The sequence below is a fragment of the Micrasema longulum genome, unplaced genomic scaffold (genome assembly GCF_059751315.1).
Source record: "Micrasema longulum isolate JH-2025_06_02 unplaced genomic scaffold, ASM5975131v1 h1tg000007l, whole genome shotgun sequence".
Taxonomy (NCBI): domain Eukaryota; kingdom Metazoa; phylum Arthropoda; class Insecta; order Trichoptera; family Brachycentridae; genus Micrasema; species Micrasema longulum.
The window spans coordinates 153,483-167,187 of record NW_028277215.1 but is presented as its reverse complement, the minus strand read 5'-3'; the positions used below and the strand labels follow the sequence as shown (position 1 = coordinate 167,187).

At 31.8% G+C, this 13,705-nt stretch overlaps 1 protein-coding gene across 1 annotated transcript in view; it reads right to left on the bottom strand.

The window, feature by feature from the left end:
• Nucleotides 1–1,790, bottom strand: part of LOC148285764 (uncharacterized) — an 80,187-nt gene extending 78,397 nt beyond the window's left edge. The window contains exon 1 of the mRNA XM_088226567.1: nt 1,393–1,790. Within this exon, the coding sequence (XP_088082693.1) occupies nt 1,393–1,458 (66 nt within the window). The 5' untranslated portion in view covers nt 1,459–1,790. The remainder of the gene's footprint in view (nt 1–1,392) is intronic.
• Between the last annotated feature and the right edge of the window lie 11,915 nt (nt 1,791–13,705).

Here is a 13,705-nt window from a genome sequence, read left to right as displayed (position 1 = left end):
ATTTATAATCAATATTTTTTAAGAAGATAAGCCGTAGCAGTATCGTTACTATTACATTACTATTTATGTATGTATTTAGTATTTTTGTATGTTTTTCGTTTAATTATCTAGTTAATTAAGAAACCCCACATTGTTGTAATATAAACACGAATGACTAACATTAAAAAGATTCCAAAATAAAATAAAAACTTTTTTTACGTCTTACGAAATCGTTTCCTCGATTGACATTTATTCAAAAACTTTTTCAGCAAATGCATTATTATTTTAAAGAAAATTAGTAGGCTCTCAGTGAGTTCTAAAATAACTTCAATGTTTCTTGTAAATTGAATTAAGATTTAAAGCTCGAAATAAAGCGTTGAGCCTGGAGGAGGCAAAGAGCGGAATTATTGAAACAGGAAAGCGCGGGAGAGCTTTCGTCAGAACACAATGCACTTTGAGGTTAGGTCTATATTAAAAGCACTTTGCGGGGAGAAAGCAACCCCCTTGAGCTGTAGTACGCACCAAACGGAGACCACCCCATTATTCCTTTATTTGTCATGTGGCCTCCCCATCTCGATAACAGTATCGATTGATTTCCCCTCCAATAGCGGCTAAGATTGCAAGTAATGGAATTAAATAATTATGCGAAGGTACATGTGCGGTGCACCCTAGTGAGATTCACAGATATTTAACGTCATATTTGTCCAATCGGTTCATGTGCAAATTGGCTCAATCACACGCCTGTGCAAATACTAACAAGAAACCAGATTTTTCAGTCAAGAAAAGCACATGCAATATTCACTGATTGCAAATAGCATTAACTAGTTTGTACTAGGAGTTCTATGATTGATGATGAAAAAATCTACATACGCAATTGATGAATGACTTAAAAAAATACTTGAATGTATATTTAGTAAAAAAATCGCGATTCAGTTACAATAATGGCTCAATTTTAGTGTTTATTTCCAATATAGTACTGAAAATGTTGTTAGTAGTTACGATTGATTTAGATGTAGATACAATTTTACTGTTGTTAATTAGTTGGAAATTAATTGAACAAATTTGTGAATTTCCCGCGCATGAATTCATTCGCTAAATTGATTTATTTGCTTTTTTAATAAAATTGTATATTCTATTAAATTAAACATCAAATTAATTAAGACTTATTTTATAAAATATAACTATTACCGTCCACGTAATCAAAAGTTCAATTGTTCTTCAAAAAAACGCTTTAATTTGATTACCATTTCTGTTTTGTATAAAGTTCCATTATTGTGCGTACATCTTTTATCTATTTGATTCCCGCAACATTTCCCATTGTGCGGTTAAGTGAAGTGCAGTTTGTATTACAATGACAATAGCTTGTAAATCATCCCTTATAGCCACATGCAAAATGTAAACAATGTAACTTACCGCAACCGCTTGAATGGCGGCTAGCGCGAAGAAGAGACTGCACAACCTCCGCCAGCCAAAACCCATTACGGAAATATTAGAAAATACGGAAATATTTTTAAAATTCACTTCGTATTTGTATTTTTTGTGATTTTATTTCACAACGCGAGCTTCTTTGTAAAATGCCGGAGGATAACTCAAATCGCGCGCGTCTCTGAGAAAGTTTGCGCGTTGACTAACCCGCAACTCGCAGTACTCGGCACAGATCAAGTGCAAGAAAGTGGCGGGGCACCGAAGTGAAAGCGGGAAAACACCACTCCGAGACTGGCGAAGACGACTGCGTCGAACTCGCTCCCTTTTCTCCCCCGTTCCGTCGGCGGGCGGAGTGCCGTATTAACCGTTTGGCGGTCAGTTGGTCTTCATGTCAGTTTGAACCCCCGTTAAAGTCACCAAAAGTTTTGCGGAGGAGCTGCATGACGAGTTGACGGTTCGCGGTGGATGATGTCTGTGGAATTATTACTGACCCATTTTTTTCGCTTTTAAAGATTTGCAGACGGTAATCGGGGCGATTTATGCGCATGGCTGTAATACAAAGCATATTTTTGCAACAATCTTACTGAAGATAAAGTTAAAATAAGATAATAATAGCGACAATCATATTATTTATAATAATTAATAGAAATCAAATCGTTAATAAAAAATTTGATACTTTTGCTGAATGAATAAATTGATCAACAATATTTTGAGTTTGTCCAAATTTTTGTAGAGAAGAACTGCATCCGACTCCCTGGGGAGCTGTTTATATAAACATATTACAACAGAGATACAGAACATTTAAGAGAAGGTAATATAGAAGGCATCTACGGGGCTTATGACCTGTCAATGGCTGGATTAAGTGGCCACTTTACACACTGTGTAACATTCTCCATTCTGCCCATATTTGAACATCTATATTCCTTCAATTCTTTCATCTAATGATGTTTGTGAAGTTAAAGATCTGAAACCTTTATTTATGCGGGTGAGATTCATCTAATTGAATTATTTCTCCTATATCTTAATATAAATAGTTCCCCAGGGAGTTGAATCCAGTTCTTGGGTACAAACATTTGGACAAACTCAAAATATTGTTGATAAATCCACCTGGTCCACGAAGAAGCATAGAAATTTGAAAAAAAAAAAATTTTCAGGCGTTACCTAGTATGTAGGTGAAGTAATTCAATTATATGAATCTCACCCGCATAAATAAAGGTTTCAGCTCTTTAACTTCACAAACATCAACAGGTGAAAGGATTGAAGGAATATAGATGTTCAAATATGGTTGATATTAGATATTAGAGTAATAGTCCTCCATACATCAAGCATTTACATTAGCAAAATTTCTTTCTCAAGAGCACATTGGCTAGTGAGTGAGGTAACAAAAATATCTTTCATAATATGTAAAAATCAAATACCTAATGTGTGTAAAATTACATATGCTCAATGCAGTAATTGTTTGGGTGTTCTTTTAGGTATATTAATTTTAATGTATGTCGGTAGACAGATGGCAGAAGGGACCATCTGTAATTTTCAAAAAATGTTAAGCTGAGCCGAAGTAAGACTGAATTTCAAGACTTTGATCCAGTAATTAAAATATTTTAGTGTTACCTTTTGATAATAAATTCCAATTGCGAATGACGATGTTTTTTTTTCTATGTGCATTTACTGAAATATTTATTAAAACTTTTGAAAACTAAAAAACATAAAAAAATGCAAAAGGTCCCTTCTGCCATCTGACTACCGATGTACATGTGTATCTACACAATCAGGTGAACATATAAACGTTAGAAAATAACAGGAAAAAAATCATAAATTCAATTCATATAATGGTGCAGGCATAGAATTAATAATTGTCCAGAAGGAGCGTAGAATCATATTTGAATACATCGGCCTGTGTCCAATAATTCCCCCACTTAGACACACTTTCGCCGCGCGCATACGTTAAGTCACCGTGTAATGTTACTTGATGGGAAAAAAAAAATTGTTTCTTCGACAATCTGACAGATAGAAAAATAATTCAATTTTCAAGTAATTCATTTGCTACTTAAACATTCGTTTGTTAATTACACATGAAATGTGATGCCATCCTGTTTCTTTAAGATAATAGCAGTATTTCTACACTTTAAAAGGACAAAACACGGCATAGTTGAATTCAAATAAGGAGTTGCGTACTGAGCGACGTTTACAAAGAAACTAATGGGGCAAAACGTAAACCTTCTCATTTATAAGTAGCTGAGTCGCCTTCTGTTTGATGTGCGTATGCGGTTTCTGGACTATTCTTAATTCTATGTGTACATGGTAATTTTCTGTAGTTTTAATTTTCTATTTCAATCAGCATAAGTATTTTATTATGTTCTCCTGTTCCAATTTTTCTTTTTAAATTTTATGCTGGAAGTTAAATGATGAAGCTCAGTCCTACGGGAAATTGGATACAAAAAAATGTATTCTTACGCGCAGTAAAAAATTTGAAATACATATATTTTAATAAAAACGAACTCTTTTGCAACGAACAACTTAGTTCTTCCGAATTAACCAATAATGAGAAAGTTGTGATAGGTTTTCGGTTTAAGGTCAGTCAACTGACGAATTAGTAGAACTCATCGAGAAGAAGCGGAAGAGAACTTGAGACGTCATACGCGAAGTAATTTTGAAACTACAAAACTTTAAAAAAATTATGGCGCTGATAATAAAATACATAGTTTTTTTTTGAAAATTGGATTAGTTTAATATTCTATAAACAATTTTTTTTTAAACACTAAACTTCCTCATTGGTAGGGCTCATTAGTATTGAAATACAATAGATACTTGTTTGGCAATTCTACGGTATCTGATAACTCCTTAAATAATTATCAAACTTTGTTTTTAGTCTCCCGTAAACCTCCGTTAATGCTGATTCGATAGTTAATTTATTGATTTGTTCTTCTTCTCAGTAAAACGGTAATAATAATATGAATTATTACATTTTAGAATGACACTGCCATTTTTTTTTCGTCATTTTCATTTAAAATCATCTCTAGCATACTTATTGGTACATTTCATGAGCGTCCATTATAACATTTCTTACCACCTACTGATTAGATCTAAACAGGACCGAATACTTAGCGCTATTTTTCAGAAGAAATAAACCAGTTTAGTTTAATGTAGTGCTGTAATATTAATACACATAACAGTTAAGAGTGGACATTTTCTGCAGTAACAGGGTTAGTGGTTTTATGAAAAAAAAAAAGCCATGCGTATGGTTTGAGGTAGGTGGTACAAAAATTCAAATCGCAACTCCGAGTAGGTACTTATTAAAATAGGTAAAAAATACAATTCACTTGCAGGTTTTTTATTTTTGTATCTTCTCCTTCTTCCTCTTGGTCTAGGTCATGTGTCTGTTTGTGACGGTGAGCTGTCCTGGAATGATAATATCCAGCTGTCTTTTCATCTTTTTACAGGCCTTCCTGGTATTCTTCCGCTGCAAGGGTTTTCAGATTTTTGCAAGCCTCGTACCTTCATATGGTCCCTCCAAAAGCACCTTCTGCTTCCTCCCCACCTCACCATGTCTTTAACACCACAGACAGACATTATCGTTTCATTTCTGATTCGATCTCTAGGAGTTCTGCCTGCGATGGAGCGTAGAGTTCTTATTTCCGCTACTCTGAGAAGGCTTTTTGTCCCGTTGGTGTCGGCTCTCACTTTCATCCCTAAGATCATGATAGGTCGGAAGCATGTCTTGTATATCCTGAACTTATCTTCAGTAAGCATGTGTTTGTTTCTCTCTTCTGATAGCAAAGAAGTATGACTAAGTACAAAAATTAAAATGGTTAAAACCCTAATTTTTCCTGTATTATAAAAAATAAAAAAATAAAAACAACTTATAATCATCACGTTAAAAGAGTTCTATGTCAGTTTTTTAAATGTATTCGTATAGATAGTTTACTTGCATATTTCAACGTTAATGATTTTTATTTGAGCTTTGTATTGTTACTTTTGTTTTACATGTATAAATTTTATTTCATTTGAAAAAAAAATTCATATTATATTTTCGATTTTAGTAAACTTTTACTATATTATCTCATGTAATGGTATGTAGGCCATTTTCTACCTAGTGCAGCTGCTGTGAATACATAATTCATGTTAAATGCATAATATAATAATTTATACAATCTATAAATCTTGTTTCTGGTACTATAAAATTTTCTGTGAATTTTTTTTTAAAGTCCTGAATGGACACATATTTTTTAATAATGCACAATGATACCTTTTATTAATTACTTTGTTAATTTGTTCTTAAGACTAAGGAATATATAATATTATGAATATAGAACATTTAGTCACACAAGAAATAACTTAAATTCAATTAATGGGGGGGTTTTATAAAAGTTCAACGATTATCGAATATTACGAATATGGGGGTTGACGGATATAGAGGTTCCACGGTTGAATTTAAAATGGAAAAAGTGAAAAATCACCTAACACCCAACAGACGCCTACTAATGTTTTTAGAGTTAGCGTTGTGTTATGCCGATTGCTTGGTTGCTCGAATCGGAGCAAGATTTTATTCAGTAACATTTTAAGAAAAATACAAGACGTATCCCTCTATGGAGTTTATGGAGATTTGTAGATATTGCAACAGAGATGGAGAAAATATCGAATGGGAAATACGAGGAATTTATTTAGTTAATTTAAAGGAAAATGTAAAATACAGTACACAATACACACGTACTCCGTATTTTGATAGGTATTGCAACAATTTATTTACATACATAAGTTTACTGAACATTATTTGAGACATAAGTCTTAACTCCATGGGATTAAAAGACCTGTGTTGAGATGGGACGAGCAATTAAATGACACAGAGTATATCACCACGAATATTGGATCAGAAAAGAAAGAAATATATATATGGCACATCAATATGGTAAACAGTAAACTCAAACATTCGGATATCATCAAGGAGTTTCCTACTCAAATTCCTTCCACTAAGGAAAATCCAGTCTTGAAAATATTTTTTGTCCTTGAGAGCTTAATACGCTCTTCAAAATTATTGAACACTCTCGGTGATGATGGCGAACGTTTTTTGAAATGAAATGCGTATGACTAGGCATTTTCAGAACTTATGACCCATCGACGGCCGGTTCAAGTGATCACTTAACACACGGTGTAACATTTCCCATTCTAACTGTTTTTGAACATCCATATTTTTTCAATTCTTCCATCAGCTGATTTAACGAGATCATTTCACCAATTAGAAAACATCTAAAAAAAAATAATTTAATTTCTTCCATAATAATTATTCAAATAATTTACTCCCTTTTATTTTTCACAGAATTCTAAGAGCGACATCTGTTACGATAAAGAAAATAAACAACAAAAAAAATCATTTGGTCAAGACGCAAACCGCTCTAAAGAAGGAAATTATGGTTTTGTTCTTTGCTATACCTATGTGTATTGTACATACGAGTAGGTAGTATGTATGAAATAGCTTGTAACTCAATGTTCGAGCTCGTCAAGAGTTCATTCGGTTCATTTTGAACCAAGGTAATCAAGAATCGAAGTTCAACAATGTGAGGTACCTACATACCATACTACAAATACGAGTACTCCATTTAATTCTTATTACTACCTGAACTTGGAAAGGTTCTTACACAACATTTAACCAACCTTCTCAATCATTATCTGACGCCACTTTCGAAAATAATACAATATTATAAAAATTAAAACGCTTTATGGTACCAAATCATTTATATCATCAGTTATCAAATCAAAAACCAAGACTTCACATAGTTTTTAAATTATCATTTTTCCTCGTTTAAAAAATATGGTGATAATTTCCGTTTTTTTTCACGTGTATTAGAAACGCGCCCATAAATTATTATTTAGTTTGGCGCAATCTAGATACTTTTAACTTTCGTGTATGTATTTCAATAAATAAAATTTTAAAAATATTTAAAAAACTTAAAGTAACGTAAAAACGTAAGAGTACTTGATTTTTTGCACACGCTGCTCTAAGCTGTTATTTGGAAACAGTTTTATTTGTAAAACAGTAACTGTTATTGCTACACGTTTTGAATATCCGAAACGCCCGTCTTTATTGAATGAGACAAGTTATCAACAAGTTTTCGACAGGGACAAAATAATGTAACATTATCTAATGATAATAATGACGTAATTTATACAGCTTTGACTTTGTGAGGAACGAAGTCATGAGAGAACGGACGCAGCAAACTCCGGTGACAACTGTCATCAATCGGAGGCGCTACGGTTGGCTGGGCTATATACTGCAGATGCCTCCTGGGTTGTTATTCCAAATGCTCTCGAAGCCGTAGAAAAATAATTTATCTAGGTTCAGAATACCACCCCTGAGAGCTTTAACCACGCTTGCCCACTTTACAAGGCATCAGGCTCTCGACGTGCTGGACGTCCACTGCTAACTGTTCGGCTGCAATTTATGTCGGAACTTCGGGACGAGAACCTTAAGAGGACACACAAGAGCTGGCAGCCGATAGAGATGGATACCATATGCTCCAACTAAGGAGCGGACATGGAATGATGATGATGAATGTATATAGCTTTGTGGTTTAGGACGAGTATTTAAATTTTATTTGATGTTCTAATGCAAAATACTTATTACGTGCGAGGTGAGAATAAAAGAAATAAGTTTTAAAGAAATTTATATAAGTGCTCGAACCATACGCAAAAACTAAAATGCTTAAAAGATCGCGAGCATTGTGAATATACATTTAGTTATGATCTCTATATAATGGTGGTACCTAAGGAGATCAAAAGATTTATGAAACACACGGTGATTTTATATATTATTGTATTTTATTTCTAGAAATACCTAATTTAAATTATTTAAACTATTGCCACGCTTTTGTTAATATGGCAAAAAATGATAGATTGATATCGCAGGGCAACGTTTTAAACAAGGTAGTGAAATGACCTACTTGGGATTATATTACAATGAGGAACTCCAGCCCTACGGGAAATTGGATACAAAAATGTTTTCTTCCGCGCGGTAAAAATTAGAGCGTTTAATTGTACGACAAAGTTTCTTGAAAATGCACGAAAAAAATCATAAAAAATACGTGAATAAAAACGAACTACTTTGAACGACGTCACTAGTTCATATGAGTCAACCAACGACAAGAGAGTTGTGGAAGATTTCCGGTTTACTGTAATCCGACAGACCAATCGGAAGAGCCGACCGAGAAGAAGCGGAAGAGAACTTGAAACGTCACATGCTCAGTAATTCAGTAATTCATAAATACAAAACTTTAAAAACCATGGCGCTGATAATACTACACCAAGATTTTTTTTAAAATTTGGCTTAGTTTAATAGTCTAATTACAAATACGAGACAAAGAATAAAGACGTGATTTTGTATCGTTAAAATTTCTAGAGATTAAACAATAAAATTTTGGGAAATTTTCGTTAAACGGTTTTGTATTACTGCCAAGCTTTCTCTTCATAAATTTATGGTTTTAAAATTGACACTAAAGAAATATTAATTGGAATTATTTGTCCAAGTTGATTGATTTTTATTTATTTTGAGTATTGTTTCATTGTTAAGAATATGGTTATTTGCGAACTTGTAGGTTACTAAATATTTTTGTGATCAAGAGTTCTACAGTTAATTTTCATTTAAAACACTTTTAGACACTGTGCAATAAAAAAATATTTTAAGAATTTCATTCGATAAAAAAAATCGTATTAGAAACTATCCATGATAATATTGATAACGTTTATGATAACATAACACTGTACCACAAACGTTTATTTTACACTATATAATTATCAGTCGGTGATAGTAAAAAAAATTAATACATTTGAAAATGTAACAATCGATTTATTTTTAAAAAGATTCATAATTCTTATTTGAAATAAATTATAATAAAATGTGTTTCTTTTTTGGGTGATCCGTCTGTGTTCGATTTTTTCTAACACACGGTATCACCTAAAAAAGAAACATATTGATAACAGTGACCGTGAAAACCTTCGCACCTATTTATAATAAAATATTTCGGTAAATTTTATATCAATACGAATTCAAAATTGATTAATTAAATTAGCTTATTTCATTTATTTTTTTAGGTTAGTTCATTCAAATTCACGACATTTAAAAAATAATATAATTAGTACGTCCTATAGGATTTAGAATGCCGGTATTATTTTACAGGTCTAAATTGACTGTCCGGTCTAAATGTATTGAATACGTTGAATAATGAATTTGAATAAATCAACATACTTATTATTGTAGTAGCTGATTCAGTATTTTGGACTTTAGAACATTCAAATACCTACTGTAAGTAGTTTAAGACGTTGCTTTTTAAATTTGCTCGTTATTTATTGACTTAAAAAAACAAAACGAATATTATACGTACAATAACAAGGAAAATAATGCAACAACTACGTGCAATTTCGAACAAGAAAAAATACAAATGTTGTACGATATCGATTCAGTGGTTGTACATTACAAATAAAAACAAAAAACTTTTATATGTTTTTCAAAACTATTATTTTTAGTATAAAATATCTACGAAATGTTTTTAATTTAACTACTGTGGATGGGTACAATGTTCAAAATGGAATGTTTTGTTCAGTGTGGTCGATGTAACGCAACCTCTATTACCTATTACCTAATATCTATTATGTAATGTTTTTTGTTCTTCTGAACCCATGTCGAATTCTAATTTACCCAAGCTTTTGTAATGTACATAGTACCTATTTCAGAAAATTGTTGATCGATAGTAGCTGCTGGATTCTATAACTCAAGGTAAACTAGAATAAGTTTCTTCATTTCTAACACAATTCTGAATAATACTGTTGGTTCGCCGTACCTTTTACTAAATATTGGTTTCCGTTGTCCTCTTCGCTATACCAGATTAAAATCCATTTTTTTATATACCACTTGTAAAAACAACTATATCTTGAATTCATTCATTAGGCGTACCTGTAGCAATTATAATGGACTCAGTATTGATGTGGACATTTTTTACTGCACGTTGCATTTATACAGAAAATTTCTTCGTGGGGTTGATTATTTTGGATAGTTCCTGAATGTGCATCTTTAGTGGTTTATGCTATGTATATGTGCCGCATGTAATGTATATGTTTGTGTATGTTTTATATGTGCGTGGATGGCTCGGAGTGTGCATTCAGTATTTTTTTTATTACTAACGATAACCTCCATGGGAAACGCAAATGTTAACAATTATTCTTTTCTCACTTGAGTTTCTGATTTATTTATTTTTTTGCCACATTTAATGTTAACATCTTTTGCATAATTTATAAAAACATAATTGGTCTTTGTATGTTAAAAAATTGTTGTTTTTAATACTTATTATGTATGACTGTATGTTTTCTGAATAAAATAAAATAAATAAAAAAAAGTAAAATAATACTGTTAGTCTCTACTACTCTCTCGAATTCTTCTCTTTTTTTTAAAAAAATTATTAAAGAAGGTAAAAACATGAACATAAAATATAAAAGGAAAAATAATGAAACCCACTAAACCGCGAAACCGGCTTGTCAGCAGGTTTCTTATTTTTCCTTTACAAAGAGAAACTTTAGAGAAATTACATAAATTTAAAAAGTAATATAAACAATATTAAGAACTAAAAGCATACCTAATTTTTACACGAAAATAAATGAAGTGTTCTTTGGCCATACTTGTTTACAAACTTGTTCTTAATACAGAAAGTAAAAGTAAGGTGTACAATATTTAGCTTAGCTGGCTCGAATTTGAGCTTTTGATTGAACAAGCAACATATACGCCCAATGATGAACTAAATTACAAAAATATTGAACTACCCTTTTTTTAAACCTGCAATATTTGAAGTTGAAGTAGGTACCTCGTTTTTAATTTTGTGGATTTGTGATATTCAAATCAATTTACGTCATTTTAGACATTTCATTTTGCATAGCAAACCCACATTTATTAACTCCAAAAAGATTTCATCCCGTTCAAAAGATTTTTTAAATGCATACAAATTTTGATAAACCAATGTTAAGTATAAATAAATGCCTATATGATAATCACGTGATTTATTTTTAAAACAGTTGGTGTAGATTTCTGGATCAAAGATGTTTTGTTTAGAATAATTTGTGTCAGTAATTAAATTGAACTGTTTACCCCGCCCGACGTTGATTTGTTATTCAATGATAATTAGCACAATTCTTTATATTTAATAATAATTCAACTATATCAATGAATATTATTTTGTTCTTATACAAGTAAATAATCGTTCATATTGACCCCATAATACTCATATCGATAATTGACTAAATAAAAATCTAGTTATTATACTCAATAAGTACCTACGAGTACATCAATTTTGTGTCCGTAGATAATAGGTTCTTATTAAATACGAAAATACAATGATTTCATTAATTGTATGATTTGTATTGTATGATTTGTATATTTGCTTGCTATCTTATTTCAGTTTTTATGTACATATTATTACTTGTTACTTTATTACTATTTGTTGCTATATTATTGTTGTTAACATACCTATGTGTAAATATTTTTCTGTTCCAAAATGAGTTTGTTGTAACTCCTGGGAGTACAAAAAAAAATGTGTATGATAAAAAAAAAATAAAAAAAAATAAAAAAAAAAAAGTAAATATCTTCATATATATGATTCCTCTATACGTGTGATGTCACTGAACTCCTCCTAAACGGCTTAACTTATTTACGTGCGGTTTTCAGAAAAATATAGATCTTTGCGCTGTTCGTGTTCGTAGATATTAAAACCTTCAATCTTATATGTAAAACATAAGTGAGAAGCATAAATGTCTTATTCATCAATCTACCAGGATTGCATTCGAGGAGAATGCATTTACAAAAAATAGAAAGATGTTGTTTTTTTGTGTATAAAAAAGTTTGTTTTTTAATGTTTACAAACAGGATTAGTTTTTTGTATATCTCAATCAGATTATTTCCTTAAATTCCTTATAATTTCTGCCCATTTATTTCTTTTAACTGAATTTTTGGTAATACTAAAATAACATTAAATTCAATAAATTATTCAAAATCGTATTCCTACATAAGTACACCCCCCGTAGGTGAAAAGACTGGAGTTTGACGTTTGCAAAAAGAATGCCATTTTTTGAAAAAATATTCATTTTATGTTTTCGATTTCCACCATAAACAAGTACCTAGGTACCTGCTTAAATAAAATATTTTAATATTAACAATTTTTAGTTTTAGCGTTTAATCCAGATGTATGTACATACTCTAAGGTTTAATCACAAAAAAGTACCTAGGTACCTACTTATCAATGAAAAGTCTTTTTCCAAGCTAATAGGAGGCAAACTATCGTTCGTGCAGGACAATGTCTGTCGGGTCCGCTAGTTTATTATATTATGAAAGAAACAATATATCTAAATTTGTTGCAACAGAGGAAAAACATTTTTGATATGGGAATATGGAAGTCTTGCCATTTACAGGGCTTCTGACCTGTCATTTGCTAGTTAAATTGGCCACATTATACACTGTGTAACGTTCACCATTCTGCATATGTTTAAACATCCATACTTCCTCAACTCTTCCATCTGTTGACTTTTGCTAAACAAAGGAGCTGAAACCTCTTTCATGTGGGTGAGATTCATCCAGCTGAACCTATTCACCTACTAGGCAACGCCTGAAAACAATTTTCCAATTTTTATACTTCCTCTTTTACCAGTTAGTTGACTCAACAATGTTTTGAGTATGTCCAAATGTTTGCAGACAGGCTGGATTTCCTCTCTAGGGAGTTATTCAGATCTAAATTTGTTGCAACAGAGGGAAAACATTTTTGAGATGAGCAGAATGATAAATGTTACACAGGGTATAAAGCGGCCACTTAAACCAGCCAATGACAGGTCGTAAGCCCTGTAAATGCCTAGACTTCGATATTCCCATCTCAAAAATGTTTTCCCTTTGTTACAACAAATTTAGATCTGAATAACTCCCCGGGGAGGAAATCACACTTGGACATACTGAAAACATTGTTATATTAAAATACGTCCAGATATACCTAAATGTTTTATAATGTAAAAGATTATAAATTTACCGACGTCAGAAATGAGAAGAGTGAGTCAGCAAGAGTAATGTTTAGCTACATATTTTTTTATTATACCTATTTCCTAGCTCAGCAGCTCTGATGTCTCGTTGAAGTTGGGACGGTATGACGCCTTTGGAGATTCGTGCCGAGGTCGAAGATAAAATTATTGATATACATAAGTATGTACAATAAACATGTATATTATATAAATATTCGTCATGTACCTATTATGTTAAGTATCATAATGGCATAGTACCGACATAGGC